Source organism: Tauraco erythrolophus, chromosome 3, assembly GCF_009769465.1.
Source record: "Tauraco erythrolophus isolate bTauEry1 chromosome 3, bTauEry1.pri, whole genome shotgun sequence".
NCBI lineage: Eukaryota > Metazoa > Chordata > Aves > Musophagiformes > Musophagidae > Tauraco > Tauraco erythrolophus.
In genome coordinates this window covers 61,327,470-61,346,519 of record NC_141467.1, presented here as the reverse complement: position 1 = coordinate 61,346,519, position 19,050 = coordinate 61,327,470, and the positions used below count along the sequence as shown (strand labels likewise).

The 19,050-nt window shown below is 37.8% G+C and overlaps 1 protein-coding gene across 1 annotated transcript in view; it reads right to left on the bottom strand.

The window, feature by feature from the left end:
• Positions 1-19,050, bottom strand: part of LOC104374501 (lipoxygenase homology domain-containing protein 1) — a 191,891-nt gene that overhangs the window by 119,356 nt on the left and 53,485 nt on the right. The window contains exons 20-24 of the mRNA XM_086609313.1: positions 18,788-18,939; positions 16,368-16,522; positions 13,824-13,882; positions 13,463-13,504; positions 7,979-8,142 (exon numbers count right to left, since the gene is read on the bottom strand). Of these exons, the coding sequence (XP_086465439.1) occupies positions 7,979-8,142; positions 13,463-13,504; positions 13,824-13,882; positions 16,368-16,522; positions 18,788-18,939 (572 nt within the window). The remainder of the gene's footprint in view (positions 1-7,978; positions 8,143-13,462; positions 13,505-13,823; positions 13,883-16,367; positions 16,523-18,787; positions 18,940-19,050) is intronic.

The following is a 19,050-nucleotide window of genomic DNA, read 5'->3' as shown; positions in this document are numbered from 1 at the left end:
CTAAATGTTTGCAAGCAGTTAAACAAGATTAGCCTGCTAATCAATACAACTATTTACTTTGCTCCCTGCTACTCTTTATTTTTTTGTACAAGCATAGGACTAAATTCTCTTCTTACCAAAGGCAATGGGAACATTTTCATTAAACCGTGCATTAGAAAACTTGTTCTTAATTTTTGAAATTGAAGTTTAACAAAGCTCATATTTTACAACCTGTCTCTAGGTATAAATTGAAATCCAAGATTATCAGGAAGTTCTTCCTAAAGAGGATGCAAGAACTAAATTTTAATTCCATTTCTAAATGAGCTATGCAAATACTCTTTTCAGTCCCTAGCATACCTATGATATTTTGAGTGAAGGCAGTATTACCTATTTTCATGTACTTGAGATGTTTAACTAAGTGAAAAATAAGGTAAGAGTTCCTTGGCTTAACAAGAGATGTTCAGTGGAAAGATACTTCAGTAAAAGAATGGAAATAAATATTAAATATTAATATTTTTAAATATCTTTTAAATATCCTGCAATCTCTTTGAAATAAACTCAGGCTAGCATGAAAATCATTTGAATAAGTCAACACTTCAGAAGCAGCTACACAAAATCCCAACGTCTAACACAACCACTAGAGGCTATGCTTGACAGACAGTTATTAATATCATGTAAGGCCATCTCATTAACAGAATTTCAGAGAAATCATGTGTAGCAGCTGGATTCCCAAAAGAAAGAGAAATCATTGCCTGCATTAGTTTAACTTCTACAGCATCTGCATATAATGGAGAAATCTTTGGAAGTAGAAGGTATTTTTAATTTGTGAGCATGCAGCTGGTAAATGTTGCCAAAAATATCATAACTAATGTACCAGTAAAGCACCCAGGGTCCACCCATGATGTTTGCATTTTCTAGATGTCTGAATTCAACCAGTTTGTTAATTGTGGCCAACGAACTTGGCACAGTTACACACAAGCTCAAGAATCAGAATATGTCACAGATGCTTACACAGAAACTTAAAAGTCTCATGATATAGACATTCAAGGAGTAGGATTAAAAGCCATACAAATATTTGCATTTTTTTTCCCCACTTCATACTTGCATTGATCACAAAAATAAGCTGGGTAAACAAGTATCGCTCATTGCACAGTGACAGGTAAACATCTTTTCCAGTCCACTCAAGCTCTTTTCTTCTTGCAGCTACTCTGTTATCAATACTGACTCACTTGTCCTTCCAATACAACCTAAAAATGTGCTACTATTCACTAAAATGGATGCCAATTATCTGTTACCAGGTTAATTAGATATAGGAAATGTCATATTGTTGTAACCTGCTAAACTAATGGTACCAACAGACAGCTTGTTTTCTCCACCCTCAAGTATGACAAACAGGAAAATGTTTTGAGAATAACATTAAAGCTCTGAAATAACTTCTTTTTTTACTGTGTAGTTAATTAAATTATGCCGACACCGAGTATTTACAGTATCCGGGTGAGAGTTCTTGAAAGCAAGCACAAAACTCCCATGTTAGGAGAATGTACTCACTCATGTATCTGAGGTTTTTCTGAGTGATCTGCACTTTTCCAAGTCAGATCAGGAGTATTTCACTGGATTTGAAACTTTCCATGGTGCTTAGGTGGGGAGTTAAAATTCTTCCTACCAGAGAATGTTAACTGGAATATAGCCTAGCATTGGCTGTAAGAAAGCTCAACAAAGGTCAGGCCACAATAGAAAACTGAAGCTTCAGTTAACCTTCATCACATGCGTGCGCATCATGCGAAGAAAATGATGCTGTGGCTGGACAAGCGCACCTTATGCATGAAGTAATGCATGAGAATAAAGATTGTGCTGGTGGGCACATAATAGTTCTTCAGAGTCTGAAGACACATTTTCATTTAAGTTTCATTTAAGAAAAGGTACAGAGTAGTCATCTGTGGTGGGTTGATCTTGGCTGGATGGCAGGCCAAGCTGCTCTATCAGTCCTCTCCTCAGCAGGATGGCGGAAGAGAAAATAAAATGGAAAGAAACTCATGGGTCAAGATAACGGCAGTTTAATAAAACAAAAGCAAAGGTCGTGTGTGGAAGCAAAGGAAAACAAAAGATTTATTCTCCACTTCCCATCAGCAGGTGATGTCTAGCCATTCCCCAGGAAGTAGGGCTTCAGTACATGTAGTGATTGCTCCAGAAGACAAATGTCATAATAATGAATGTACCTCCTTGTCCTCCTTTCTCTTAGCTTTTATTGCTGATCGCATGTCATATGGTATGGAATATCCCTTTGGTCAGTTTGGGTCAGCTGTTCTGGCTGTGTTCCCTCCCAAGATCTTGTCCACCCCCAGCCTACTGATGAGGGGGGAATGTTGGAAAGACAGCCTTGATGCTGTGGGAGCACTGCTCAGCGGTAGCCGAAACACTGGTGTATTATCAACACCTTTCTAGCTACCAATATAAAGCACAGCACCATGAGGGCTACTGTGGGGAAAATTAACTCCATCTCAGCCAGACCCAATACATCACCTCAGTCCATAATCTAGGAGTAGGACCAGATCTCTGATTTACTGTCCTTTTGACTGTTGATTCTATAATAATCTGGTAGACTATGAGCCAGCCTCTGTAATATGTCTTTCATCTCCTGGTGGATTTATAGCAATATTTATCACTCAGTTAAGAATTCAACAGCTCTGAAAAAAAAAATACATCTTTTTTCTGTATCTTCCTGACATAAAGAAGGTCAAGAGCCTTCTGGGCTGCAGTAGGAAAAGTGCTGCCAGCAGGTCAAGTGAGGTGATTATTTCCCTCCACTCAGCCCTGATGAGGCACACTAGGAGTGCTGTGTCCAATTCTGGCTCCCCAGTACAAGAGACATAGATACACTGGAAAGAATCCAGTGAAAGACCATGAAGATGATTAAGGGACTGGAGCATCTCACATAAGGAAAGGTTGTGAGAACTGGGTCTGTTTAGCCTGGAGAGGAGAAGGCTCAGGGGACGATCTTATCACTGTATATAAATACCTGATGGGAGGAGGTAAAGAAGATAGATCCAGTCTCATCTCAGTGGTATCCAGTGAACAGTCAAGAGGAAACAGGCTCAAGCAGAAATTCCATAAATTCCTCTTAAACATATGAGAAAAAAAAAAAAAGAGAGTCATCAAGTATTGGAACAGGTTACCCAGAGAGTCTGTAGAGTGGGAGATATTCAAAACATTACTGGACAATCTCCTGAGCAACCTACTCTAGCTGGCCCTGCTTTGGCCAAGGGGCTGGACTAGGAAATCTTCAGCAATCCCTTCTAACATCAACTACTCCATAATCCCGTAACACTCAGTTCAATGGCGTCACCATATTGACATAATTATCTCTAGGGTGAGAAGCAGATTCAACTATTGCTAGTACTGTAAGGCACAGTGAAAATAACTTTTGCAGGAGATAGAATTGTTAAAGGGCTGCCAAAGTGCTGGGCATACAAAATAAGGGCCATCAAAACCTTTATCACTTTATCATCTTCTGTTTCAATGCAAAATAAATTGATCTCATCTTGTTTAGCATGAGCTAGTACTGCATAAAGCACTTATTCTCTTTATAGAGTTGTACGAGGCCCAAACAAAAAAAAATATATATTTTTAAGAGCAAGAGTGAGAGAACAAGCCATACCATTCACTTCTGAAAACTGCTTAGATACTGAAAAGATGGGAGGCATAAGAATGTGAATAGACTAGAAAATGGCTGAGGGGAAGACAAGGCAGGAGCATGGATTAGTAAAGACAGAAATGGAATTTGGGCACTTGACATGGGAAGGTGGGGGAGCTCTTAACGGGGAAACCCTTAACAAAGGAAACCAATGTCACAAAATCTCAGAAACAAACACCTGAAGCCTACTGGGGGCTAAACAGACAACATAACCTGGGAGAGTGGAGTGACTCAAGAGAAACAGAAAGGGGTTTTTAATATCTATTCATCTTGGTCTTGTGTTACCATCAGGTAGGGAAAAAAAAAAAGTTTTATGGATATATGGCTGAAATATTAAACCTCAAAATTGAGTACATAAAGTTCTCTCAAGAAACTACCTTAAAAGGGAGAAACATATATACATATATATACACTCCATACTGCAGTACTCCATACTGCAGAATTGCTGAACAAGTAGCATCATGTTCACTCACTCTCATTTCTTGAAGATAAGATGAATTGTGTTTTTCTCCAAGACTGTTTGTGAGCTCTTTACGATCTTTCTATGTTGTTTTCTTGGAACAAGCTAAATTTTGCTTCATGCACAGCCTGTAGATGATGGAGATCATTTTACATACTTCTCCCTTTTATCTCAGTAAGGAATGAAGTTCATGTTGTTATCACAGACGTTTCATAGAAAGATGGACAGTTTCAAGTGGAGTTAAAACCAGCAGCATGACTGTTTTATGCTGCCTTAAGTGTATCTGACTAAAGCCCGAGTTTCTCTAAGATTTATTCAACTGTTTCTGGACCTAAGTGGCTATTATGGCAAACACAGACAGCTGGAAAATAGCAGGACACAGGCTATGCTCAGCTTTTAGGCATTGGCAGTCCCATGGTTAAGAGAACGGATAGCTACATCAGTGCCTGTGGTCACTTTTACAGTCTTCCCACTTGGGAAGAATTCTCACTGAGCTCATTACAGGCTCTTTTATTTTAACAATGGGAGGAAAAGCATGAAAATGAGTTTGTTTCAACCTATTTTTATAACATTTGGTTTTCTCCCCGCTGCGTCTCATTTTACTTTACAGATCTCAGTTTTGACTGATGAAAGAATGAATATGGATCCAGGGTACAGGAATGAAAGACATGCAGTGATAAACAACAGATTTTTACAGTCCATAGGGCTGATTTTAAAGAAAGGAGTGTCAATTATTAATGCATAGATTATTTAAAACTATTGACAATTTTATTTAAAAAGGAGGAAACCAAAATGAAAAACAACAGCTAAACTTCTAAGTGTAAAGCCTCCATGTGATGGAATAAGGCTCACCTGATTAACACAATTCTTTACAAACAAAGTATATGTAACTGGAAGGAAAAAGGCTGGTTTTAACATTGTAACAACGTCATCACAGGAACACGATTGATCAAGTATCTCTGTGAGTATTAGTAGGAGCCCTGCTTTTCTTCTGCCTATTTTACTCTCTGGCATTTTGCCCTAATAGACTATGACAGTGTTTAAAGGACTGTTTATACAGATGAAGAAGCTTTAAATAGTGTAACTTGATATGGTAACCGCAGAGAAATGGGCTCGTGCAGCAAAATTCACACCAGTGATGGATTCCAGTTTCAAATTCTTCTAAAATATCAGGCATACTCCATGTCTCATGCTTGCAAACATGGAACAACTATCTTCCTTACAAAGAGAGCCACCAACTACAAAATATAACATAAGATTAAACTGAAGATTTTGAAGATTTCTTAGAAAAAAATCCAACACTCTTAATAGCTTAATACAGTGTCATTTAACATAAACTTGACAGTGTACTGAGATCAGTAAGACCAACACTGCCCTAAAGAGATTGCAGAGCTGATAATGAAACAAACTTACAAAGCAAAGAATGAAAGAATTCTTGTTAAGGAGGTCCTAGGTCCTGTCACTCTAACTAAGGCTGGCATACAATATTTTGAAAGCAGATCTACTGAACCAATCAGTGCTTTTACTGACTTCATTATTACTAGAAGATCAGAACTTGTACCCGAAGGTATGGAATTATCCTGTATTGAAGCAATAAAAATTGAGAGGTTGTAGCTAGCTTTTACAGACAATAATAGGCTTACAGTCTTCTGCTTAGTTCTCTTTGACAAAGAAGGGAATATTTGGCATGACTAAATATTAAAAGAATACTTATAAAAGAATTTCTTTATCAAACAGTGTGTACACTAATAAGAGAGAATTCACCATGTTTCAAAGAATGATGATGCAGAATACAGGGCTCTGGAGAATATAATTTATAATATAATTAAAGCTTCAGTGTCTTGAGCAACTCAACATACATATTTTTTAAATACTGAGAAATAATCAGAGACTGTGGTGGCATCAGAGAAAAATGCAGGAAACAGATCACAGTTGTGATGAAAGCTGTAACTTATGGTAGATTGATATCCCTCTATTGGAGGAGGAATGACTCTCAGCAGAAAAATTATGCCCTAAAAGCTATGCCTGAATAGTAACAGAAGCAGAAAACCATAGCCAAGAAGTAGTTTCTTTGATCACACAGGAACAATTACAAAACAGAAAGGGAAATCCATCAAATTTAAATTCCTTTTCTTTTCTGTTCCCATACTGTTCATCCTTGACTTTCCCATCTGGTAGGAAAAATTGCTCAGCCACAAGGGCAAATATAGTTGAATTTACACACAACTATCTTGTGAAAGCCTAGAACACAAGGTTCCAGTCAGAAACAAGAACTCTCCCCATCACACAACTGTAAATTATGTTCAGTGCATTTCATGTGCTACTATTATATGGAAATCTCCAAGGGCAGTAGCCTTGTTACATTCTACCTATGTTACACAGGAGGTCAACCAGATTTTAATTTAATTTACTCAAACCTTACTCAGAGACAGTCAAAGTTAATGAAGTTACACCAGCTGTATATAGCAATTCAAGCAACATCAAAATCCAGTTCTAGATGAGCAACAAAATCTCAGGAGTATATAGAGCAGCACCATTTGATTTACTCAAGTTTTAATAACTTAATTAATTTTAACATTATTGAATATTCATTTACTTTTATATATCCAAGTTACTATGCAGTTAACTGTACTTTCTATCAGACTACTATTCTTGATTTTTATTAAGATAATCCAGTACAGTTTTGTCTCATTATCATTTTGTGGGTCATTTCTCTGTCATTTCTGTCATGGTTTAGCCCAACCAGCAACTAAACGCCACACAGCCGCTTGCTCACCCTCCCTCACCCCTGGGGAACAGAGAAGAGAATTAAAGGGGAAAAGTGAAAGAGACTCATAGGTTGAGATAAGTACAATGTAATGACTATAATATAAAATTAAAAGTAATTATGATGAAATACTAATATCAATATATGTTATGATAATAATATATACAAACAAGTGATGCCCAGTGTAATTGCTCACCAGTTAGTGATCAACACCTGTCCCATCCTAGTAAACGATCCCATAAGAGATAATTCCCAATGTCGCAATCCCAGATGAGTGAAAGGCCCAAAAAGATAGTGAGAGAGAGATAGAAGTCTGAGTGACCGAAAGTCCAAGAGAACTCTTGGAAGAGCAATCTCCAGAAAACCAAGAGCTCTTCTGGTCAACTCTCATCTATATACTGGGCATGATATGGAATACTTCATTGGCCAATTTGGCCCTTAATCCTGGGTTTAAGTTCAAATCATAAGGGGAGTTGAGGGCCCTTTGTCCTGCTATTACATACGAATTTAAAAGATTGATTACGCAACTAGATTTTGTAAAAGGTTTAAGTTGTACTCCTCAATCCAGATTCATGGTGCTCAAACTGCACCAAAGTGTTTTGCTTAGCCTCCAAGTCTCTTCCAGGCTTTCAGTGGTATATCACCAAAAGAAAACATCAGGCAAAAGACCCAGCTACAGTGTAGAAGACCTAAACCTGGATGCTAGTGTGGATGGCAACAGATAATCAGAGCTCCTGGACCAGGTATCAAGTTTGGCTTTGATGCTGGCAGGACAAAAACGATGCTTTGAGAAACATATTGTTCTTTCCAAAGAGAAAGAAAATAAACAAATGTTCTTGGTACTTCCCTCAATGAACTGAATAAACAAGTAAGAACTTGCTGTCACACAGCATTAACAGGCTGAATAAGTACCCAAGATGATCATCTAGTCAGAACAATTTGAAAAGGAACCTAGTCTTCAGAGTCCTTTTTATTACCGCCGTTATCCAGTTTTGAGAAAAGCTATTTTGCCTATGTTTTGAATTCTCCAGTGTTTATACTGAGTGTTTATACTGTTTATACTTATCCAGACATACTATACCTTAAACGTGTCTTCACTGTTAGGATTAAACAGCTGGTGTTTCCCAGATCCCAGAATAATAGGACCAGAAGCTTTGTTTTCTCCATAAGCGTAAAGGGATACCGTTGCTGTTGTACCAGCTGTTTCAAAATCCCCAGTGACTACAGTAATCTTCCAGTCTCCTTCTGTAAAGTGAAAAATAAAATGAAAATGCTTTTATAACTGTTACTGATATGTAGCAAGCTACTTGAAAGATATAAATAAAAGCATAATTTAACCCAGGGACCATAACTGCTATGCACCTAAAAAGGTAATAATGCTGGGAGAGGCAACAGAAGACTGGCTAAATACTACATCATTCAAACTCACTTAAGCAAGTTGTATAACTTTAAAGATTTAGGAGGTTTGCAGCATACTAAAGCTGGAAATATGATCACAGAACCTAGAGAGGTTTCTAGCAATAACCCTGTGGGTCATCATGGAAAAGGCACAACCTCCAGGATTTGGATTATGACAGCACATATAACCAAGAAATGCAACAGGAAAAAGTATCGAACTATGGCATCTGATCATTATTAGCCAGCTAATTAAGTGCAATTTCCTCTTATTTTATATTGATTGACACATCAGCAAGAGCTCTGCTTGCCTAGATGGAGGTATGACATTGAGATTAGCACACACAAAAAAAAATTTGGAGAAAATTCTGACACTAGATGAGGACTTTTTAGAAAATCATTTTATGTAAAGCTTCCCTGATACTAAAATGTCATCTCTGCTCCCTTACAATGCACACAAGTTATTTAAATATTTGAAAGCATCTTAATATAAATCTTATTTTAAAAATGAACAATTCATAACTGGAAAATGCATTTCTACATCTAAATAGCTGGGATAGCACACTCTCCGCCCCTCTTTTGATTGCAGCTTTTGCCTGTACGAAACAAGTTCCACTTAGTGACTTAAATTCATTCTGTGCAAGGCAAACAACAAAAGAAATACCAGCCCACAGTCATCTTACAAATAAATGCCACAGTGTACGCTGCTGTTCTATTAATAGAAAGCTGTCTGGTAATGCCTGCATGAATTAAATCTGTTGTCTGACAGAAGTATTTATCTTGGGCCAGCTCCATTACCCCTCAGTAATTTGCCCCACAAAGACTGAACTGGAGCAGGAAGTTTGATCTCCCATTTTCCAAATTTTTGAGGTCTGACTGATGTCTGGTTTTGGAAGGTGATAGGTTTTTATATACACAGCTGGAAATTCAGAAAACAGCAACAGCTCATTTAGACTGATCAATCACACCTGGCCAGCAGGTTGAGAGAAGTGATCCTCCCTCTGTACTGTACTCTGTTGAGATCCCACCTGGAATACTGCATCCAGCTCTGGGGACCCCAGGACAAGACAGACATGGACCTGTTAGAGCAGGTCCAGAGGAGGGCTATGAAAATGGTCAGAGAGCTGGAACACCTCTCCTATAAAGAAAGGTTGTTCAGACTGGAGAAGAGAAGATGCCAGCGAGACCTTATTGCGGCCTTTCAAAATATAAAGGTGGCTTATAAGAAAATCAAAGACTTTTACCAAGGCCTATAGTGACAGGACAAGGGGGAATGGTTTTAAACTGAAAAGGGTAGGTTTAGATAGGATATAAGGAAGACATATTTTACAGTGAGGGCAATAAGACACTGGAACAGATTGCCCAGAGAAGTTGTGGATGCTCCACCACTGAAAGTGTTCAAGGTCAGGCTGGATGGGGCTTTGAGCAACCTGATCTAGTGAAAGATGTACCTGTCCATGATGGGAGAGTGGACTAGATGACCTTGAGAGATCTTTTCCACCCCAAACCATTCTATGATTCTATAAAGGAAATGAACCATCCAATTTCCACTAAAAATTGTCAGACTCCAGCCTGTAACTCTTTTGTGCCTTTGAAAATTTGCATCTTCACAGCTTTCCCTATGAACCCACTTCCTTGACAAAAGAAGTATAGCACCAGGCTACAAAGCGATCAACATCAATTCAAAGAGTGAAAAGCCTCTATACACTGAAGGTGGAAACAAAGAGCATAAGGCAGGGGCTCCCTGCCCCATAGAAGAACTCATTTACTGAAAAAGTCAGCCTCTTCTTATTTCAAACAATATAATATTAATTCCTTAAAAACGAAGTTCCTTTGGACCGTTTGACTGGACAATAAGGACAATTCAATTGGCAAGTGCTTATGAAGAACAGTGCAGACAAAGGGTAAAATATGACTAACTCCTCCTAAAAATTCAAACATCGTTCATAAACAAATATTCATGTTAAGGCAAGTAAAATGTACTTTCTTTTGGACTTGTTCATTGTCTGAATTATTGTATCTCAAGTGTTTTTGATGGACTTTTCTCTTCTATTATCGTCTCCAAGTCTCTCTTTTGTTAAGCAATGCAGTTTTGAAACAACTTGGTACTCTTGAGACTGTATATTCTAGCTATCTCAACTCCTGCCTCCAAAGGATAAGTGTCGCATCAGTAAACTATTTTGCACACAGGTACAACTCTTAAGGTAAAAAAAGGATTCTCTGAAAACATGCTAAAAACGAGTTTTGGTTTGCACTACTCTATATCTAGTTCGAGGCTTTTTCTTTTTCTGGAAACAGAGGACTTCGTGTTTGAAACACAGTGTGGCTATAGGAGAAGAATCCTAAAATTTCTAATCTCTTTGATGCCAGAAATCCTCATTGCCCTCCTGTATGCCTCCAAATGAAAACTGGAAACTGTAAGTACTACAAACACATAATTCTCATTCTCTTTGGCATAAAAAAACAGGCTTTGTTCTGATGAGACACAATACCAATAGTTTCTTAATGACTGAAGAGGAATACACTTTGAGGAGAAAAGAATACTGAAAAACTTGTAATGAGGTGACTTTCCTTTAGCATACATGGAGGAAAGGTGCAACCTTACACCAAGTACGTCCCTGGGGACACCAGAAAGTGCTACCTTACCACAGATGACTTTCGAGAAATTTCTTTTTTTTTCCTTTTCTAGCATATTAGAAATGATACCATATACTAGAAAGTTCAACTTCCCAGAAAAAGAATTCTGTTTAGAAAAAAAAAAGGAAAAGTGATATAGAATTAAAATTAGATATTTTTAAATGTTCAGGGGAAAAAAATAAGTGAATAAAATCTGAGATCAAGCACTCGACCAGGAATTGGAGCAGTCACTGTAGGTGTGGGATACACAACTTCAAGTCTCTTTCCCACTGTTCCGTATTCCAGCAAATGCCCCAAACAAGAGGTTATTTGGTGTGTATGTTTTTGGCTATCTAACTCTGAGACTGAGACATTTGCAACAAATCCACCTCGTGTTTCCATGAAACAGATCTGTTTTGACAGAGGGTAAGTTTTGCCAACAACAAAGCTGACCGGCTCTTCTGGAGAGCACAAAGGCACAGGATGAGAGTGTTGTGAACAAAATGTTCACTGCAAGACCAAGCTCATCTCCACTGAAGATAAGCCAGTTGGATATACATTTACTTCACTGAGTGAAGTAGACAGAAAATGAACATCTTCTGAAAAAGGCATGGAAAGGAAGAATGGCAAAGATACTTGTGATTCAAAATAAAGCTTATAACAGAATGCGATTTGAATATAATTTGCAAAATAACTGAATACAAATTTTATCGTTAACTACTTGCCATAGGGACACTATTTAAGACAAGGTATTTGGGTCTTTGTGGATATCTTGATTGACATAATAAATTATTATTAAATATTTTCAAACTTCCTCCCAACAGCCTCTAAATTATTGTTCAACCTACAGCATGAAGCACTTCTCACATCTGAGAAAATGTTATGTGTTATTAAGAAATGTAATTTAATCTGTGCTAGTTGCAAGGACAGAAACGTCAAGCTGAACAAATATGAAACCACAGGTAAAACAGAAAATGAAAAACTAATAGTGAGAACAAAACTATATATAGCCCAGGAGAAAGAATCACTGTTTAAAATGTTAACTAAAAAAAAATTGAAATTAAGATGCATCACCAATACACACTAGAAAAATATGAATTTTCAAGCAAACAGAGAGAAAATTAACATTAAGGAAATAAAATGTTGGGGTGACAACATCGGTGGACAAGGGTCGACCAACGGATGTCATCTACTTGGACTTGTGCAAAGCTTTTGACACTGTCCCGCACGACATTCTTCTCTCTAAACTAGAGAGTCATGGGTTTGATGGATGGACCACTCGGTGGATAAGGAATTGGCTCAATGGCCGCACTCAGAGAGTAGTGGTCAACGGCTCAATGTCCAAGTGGAGACCGGTCACGAGTGGCGTCCCTCAGGGGTCCGTGTTGGGCCCGGCCCTCTTCAACATCTTTGTCGGTGACGTGGACAGTGGCATGGAGTGCACCCTCAGCAAGTTCGCCGATGACACCAAGCTGTGTGGTGCCGTCGACACGCTGGAAGGGAGGGATGCCATCCAGAGGGACCTCGACAGGCTGGAGAGGTGGGCCCGTACCAACCTCATGAAGTTTAACCAGGCCAAATGCAAGGTCCTACATCTGGGTCGTGGCAATCCCAGGCATAAATACAGACTGGGTGGTGAATGGATCGACAGCAGCCCTGAGGAGAAGGACTTGGGAGTACTGGTGGACGAGAAGCTCAATATGAGCCGGCAATGTGCTCTTGCGGCCCAGAAGGCCAACCGCGTCCTGGGCTGCATCAAGAGGAGCGTGGCCAGCAGGTCGAGGGAGGTGATTCTCCCCCTCTACTCTGCCCTCGTGAGACCTCACTTGGAGTACTGCGTCCAGTTCTGGAGTCCCCAACATAAGAAGGACATGGACCAGTTGGAGAGGGTCCAGAGGAGGGCCACGAAGATGATAAGAGGGCTGGAGCACCTTTCCTATGAGGACAGGCTGAAAGAGTTGGGGCTGTTCAGCCTGGAGAAGAGGAGGCTCCGGGGTGACCTTATAGCGGTCTTCCAGTACCTCAAGGGGGCCTACAGGAAAGATGGGGAGAGGCTGTTCAGGAGGGCCAGTTATGATAGGACAAGGGGTAACGGTTTTAAAATAGAGGGAGGTAGGTTCAGGTTGGATATTAGGAAAAAATTTTTTACCATGAGAGTGGTAGAACACTGGAACAGGTTGCCCAGAGAGGTGGTGGATGCTCCATCCCTGGAGACGTTCAAGGCCAGGTTGGACAAGGCCCTGAGCAACCTGATCTAGTTGGAGATATCCCTGTTCCTTGCAGGGGGGTTGGACTAGATGACCTTTGAAGGTCCCTTCCAGCCCTAACCATTCTATGATTCTATGATTCTATGAAAAATGACAGAATAAAAAGAAAGCATAAAGTGATTTATTGTTTAAATTAAAATGTGAAGTTCAGACTTCACTAAAATATTCAAATAGTGTGCTGCAATTAATGCTTAAAAATAAATACAAATGGCAACAAATGTGTAAAGCAATTCATTCTGAAACAGAAACAGCCTTCACTAAAAACAGAATACTAGAGTAGCATTTACCATTTGCTTCTTGCATTTTCGGCTGTTGATTTATTTGAAATTCTGTTAAAAAAAAAGAAAATGTTACTAAACATCATTTAACATTTAAGAAAAGATTTGAAAGAAGAGATGAAAAAGACATTCGGTGATTCTAACCAATACAAGAAAACTTTCCTTCTCATTTGTTCCTTCATTACTTTCTCACTATCACCTATACCCGTCACACAAGGCAAACAAAAAGTGTATTCTCTCAGAAATATGACAATGAAAAACACAAAATGGTTAACTCTGATATTTGAAGTATAAATTAAGCCCAGATTTCTCCAGAGGGGAAAATCGTAACATACTGATCGTACTTCCATAAAGTTAAAATAAACCTCACCTTGAGGATACAGCTCAATTTCTGAATGAATTACACCTTGGGACATAAATGGAAGCCACCTAAGAATAAAAAAGAAAATAAAAAAGCAGGTAGGAATCAATATTTTCTCCACCATATAACCATGTAACTGAATGTTCCACATATGATTTTCATATTGAATACATATAACAGTAAAAGATCTTGACCTCTAAAATTTTAGTATTTGATTTGATAGATCTTAAGGCATAAATTATTTGACTCAACAAAGAATTTTATTTGTGCAAATGTAAGAGCTGTGCAAAATATTCCTGTGTCAGATTAAGAGACTCATGTGGCATGACTGTACTTATTTGTACAGCTAAACAGAAGAATATGGCAGAGAACACTTTTTTCAGTACTATGGATTGAGTGTCAAGTATAATATGTGTGTATCTAATGCAGTATTTCTTAAAGTCACAGTTCAGTATTAAAATGGAATCAAATATTGCTCGCTCTTATTCCTCCTACAAACTGAGGACAGGTAGCTGAGTCTGAAAAGGTACAAGTGAAGGCAAATATTGGTTAGGTTTCTTAGCCATGTTACTCTAGGCTATGGATAATTCTGATAATCTTTTCATTCAAAACATGGATTACCAACTCTTTTAGTTTGCTCCTGCTTGGTAAAAAATAAGCTAGTTTTCTAGAAGGAAAAAAAAAAAATCAGCAAGCTTCTGAGTTGTTGGTTTTATTTACTTGGTCCACTCCAGGAATGACCTAAACCATTCACTCTCCTATGAAGCCTGTTGGGAATGACTTCAGAGCAGCTTTTGAAGATTCCTTATTTTTTGTCTTGAAAACATTAACAGGCCAATTCATATAAAAAGTAGTCCCTAAGAAAAAAATATTTTCTTACTAGGCAACTACTTATTTATATCATTTCTGCTAAAACCTGACCACACAGGTATCTTCTACAATTCTAAATGCTAAAAATTATCAGTCCGTAACTAACAAATACTGTACAATTGAAACCCAGTGACAGCAGTTGGAGGTTCAGAAATCAATAACAGATTTTTAAGTTGGATAAAATGCTGATGTTTCCTTGGCTAAACGAGAAAAAGTACAGCATTTTGTTTATACCCTGGATAAAATATCACTGTAAAATAAAGCTGTGAGGCTGAAGATAAATAAATTAGAGAGATTTCTGAAGAACAAAACTTTCCTCCCTCCTTGAATAAAACCCAGTGTTTCAGCTTTACATTTTGGCCAACATAGAAGCTAGCCTTGACCCCACCACTGACCTATTTTAACACTTTTTCAGTGGCAATGTTTCCTTGTAGAAAAGTAATGAATGAAAAAAACCTCTCTCTGTTTCTTCTTGACAGTGTTTGTCACTGAATAATTTTTGCTGATCAACATCTGGTGTTAATTATCACAGAATTAATACAGCAAAGTGCCCTGGTATGCATCATCACTACCTAAGCCGTGCTGCCCACTGGCAGATGGCTATAGCAGAGAGTTGATTTTTCATGACTGAGGTAAGCAGCTGACCTGATTTCTCTGTAGAACTTCCTGCTAGGAAATTTTACCTATATTTTTATAGAAAGGTAGCAACCACAGCTAGCAACAGCAGCTGTCTGCATTCAAATCTACACCGGAGAAATTCTCAGTACTATATTACTATTTAAAAACATGTGACTGATTGAAGAAAGATCTCAGAGGCTTTTAGAAGAGTGAGAGAGCATCTTTATCCCAGTTTTTGAGGATGTACACCAGGAGTGGCAAGAAGTTGTTCGAGGTTATGTAACAGATTCATAAAAGTCCAGACAAAATAACTAGGCATCCTGCATTTATTAAATAATATTTATTAAATATTATTAAATAATTATTAATTAAATAGTGTTAATTCTAGTGTCTTGTCACATGGTCACACTGTTTCTCTACACTTCATTCATTTCACTCGGATGATGCACATATCCACGAGACAGACAGCAAAACTGGAAACCCCAGATGTGAGATTACCATAATATTTTTCCAAACATGCAAAATGCAATATTTATCAATTGACTTTTAAGATGTTAGTTTAGTAACTTAAACTAACTTAAAACTAACAAAAAAAAAGTAACAAAGTAACTTAACTACTTTGTGTAGTAACCACAAAATAATTCTGAGTTTTGGGCATCACATTTGTCTGTCTAGCAAAGCTGCTTTTCACAAAGACAGTGAATGCTACTTCTGGATGGCAAATCTGTTGTCTTTCCTGTTTACAGATACACTTTAACTTAGACTGTTCTTGTGAGCTTTATATTTCCATCTTAAGCAGGTCAGTCACACTTATAGTACTGATCCTTGTGTGATAAGACTGCATTGTACAGTCTAGTAGCAGTCCCAATATAAGCATTTCACTTTTAATATGGACCATACAGCCTATTAACTCAAACAACCCATTCTAGAACAACAAATTTTGTGGATTTTATGAAAATGCAAAATAACCCACATTTGTCCTTTCCCAGAAAATTCATATTTGATAAACTTATTGTCATAATACTGTTAGTGCATTATATTTAAGCATATTCTTGTAAAAATCACCTTTCACAATTGAAAACACATTCCGAGTTGTTCTCAGCTTCTCTGACAATGACTTTATCACAGTACCAATACTGGGACTTGGCATTAGCCTCACAGCGCAACAGCACCTTCTGCAGTTTTCCAAGAGACACAGCTTCCACTTCAAAAGCATTGATCTAGAAGACAGAGTAGACAGCATTCCACAATTTGCCACCACTAAGAGTCTGAAAGTTGAAGTGTTTTAAAAGCCTGATTAACTCTCACAGTGTACAAAGATTCCTGTTGTTTTTAACAGCTGGACAGTATTCAAAGTGGTCGGATCTGAAAAGTTAAACATCTTTGATTATGTATCAGAGTAACTGAGAATGCAGTAATAATCCAAATAAATTGTTTTTTCAGCCGTCACCCTAAATGCCATACTCGAACCTTCACTGTTGTTTTGATATCTCACCATTTACAATTATTCTTCTCTAGGTAATGACCAATTAAAGCTGCTATTTCCTTTGTTGATATTTATTTAAAATACTGACTTTCTCATCCATTTCTTTTTTTGGTCTCACCTCCTCTATTTATGGTTTATTCTGCTGGAAGAAACTGAAATCTGAGATGCCACTTTCCCCTTGTTATTTATTCAGGCTCGTGCTTACAGCTGGCAAAGATTGTTTTCATAGGAGCATGAAGCTGATCAGGTGAAAGGTTCAGGCTGGTAATTTTCTATCACAGTAAAAAGCATATCGCTTTCTCTCTCTAAACACAACGGTCCAGGTCACACTTCTCAGTATAAGGAAAACAAAGGAAAGAACTGCATTGAAAAATTCATATCTGTACAGTGCTCAGTCCTTAGCAGGCAGAATTGAGACAGTCTGTGCAACTTTAGTTCTCCCTTGTGTATATGTAATATATGATCACAAGCTATTCTCTCTGAAGGATGTCTGCCTCAAATTGCACAGAGGCAGGACTGCAGCTTTTTAATAATTCTTTTTATCTTCATTATCTTTATGGCTCCATGTATTATTTACTGCAACCATCCAAACAGTTCAGTGAAGCAGAACTGATTTCCCCTATGACTTCACTTTTGCACTTTGTCCATAGTACCCCAGTTTTATGCAAATGCTGAAATCTATTTTTTGAAAGGCCATCTGGGTAATGTTTCATTTTATCTATATGGTTAAAGCACAGACATTATTGTCAAAAGCTGTCAAAGATGCAAAGTAGCTTGGGTGCTCAACTGAGAAAGAGAGGGGTTAATCCACTGGCATGTTTAGCATTTCAAAGAGTTTACTATGTCCGGAGCAGAATAGTTACTGCTATGGTTGCTCATAAAAGTTCTACTGGTTATGCAGCCAAACAGAAGCACACAAAAAGTGGTCACTCAGGGAAGCTTTATTTTAAGTGGTTTACTCAATATCATGTAGAATATCTGTGGCAGGGATGAAATCAACTTGTTCAAGTCAGTACTCAACTGCCTCTGTCATAAAATGATATATCCCAGGCCCTGCTCTGCTCTCCATAGGATCCACTGTCTCATTCACCCATTTCCATAACAAAGTGCACTTTGAACCACCCCCCCCAAACCCCTGCATAAATAATATGCTGAATTTACTGCCAGTCTGGCTAGAACAATCCACCCAGAAAACTCCACTTAAATTCCGAATTTCAATTGAAATATAACTTTGTATCTAATACATTAGTAATGGTTTAAAATATATATTTTAAGATAGTATAGATACCTCTGAAGTTTGCCAGCAGATTATCGCTACACTTGACATTTTAGATACTGATTTTTATTTTCTAATTGAGTGTTCCACTAACAGCTTGATAACCATTTATTAGACACACAAGTGTTAATTCTCAATAGCTCATGAAAGAAGAAAGAGGCTTAATTGAAGATCGTAAGAAGGGTAGTGGCGCAGCTAAGATTAAATTCAGTAGTTCATGAAATTCAACCATACACTACCGCAGAAAGTCAGGATGATGTACATTTTACTTATGGAGGAGATAGGAGGTAATTGGAAGAAAAATTACTTTTAAATCTGCCCTGTATTAATCACAATACTATACTATCATACAATGAAAGAAATACATAACAAACAGTCCTAGTAAGTCCATGATCTGAAATCATGGAACAATTTCTGTGCACTTATTTGGAGCCAGCTGTAACTCATTATACCTCAACAGAATACGTTTTAAATTCTTAGGCAGCTCTTCTCATCATCCTAGGGGGGGGGGTTCAAATAAGTTTTCTTCCCCTTTTCCTGCTAGTGTTTTCACTCATTCTAGTCATTCCTGGATTAGTAGAAAATTATTTTCCTTAATTCTTAAAAAAAAGTTTGCTAAACCTCTGTGTTCTTTTTTATTAGGAACCTGTTAAGACCAGTAAAAGTTATTAAAAGTTATTAAGTTACATTTATATGGCTAAGCAAATTGCTTTTCACACTTACCATTCCTCTCTGAAATGTCGCTGGCATACCAGATTTATGCAGAAGTCTTAGACCAGAATCTCCTCTTTTTCCATAAATACACAGATAAACTGCAGAATCTGTATCAGCTTGCTCCAAGTCACCAGTGTAGATATAAACATGGTATAAAACAACTTCCAAAAATAACCAAAAGAAGAAAACATAAGTTATGTGTAATCACTATTCATTTTACTCAGTATTCTAGCTTAACAGAAATAATGCCAGCAAGTTGGACTTGCAATTTA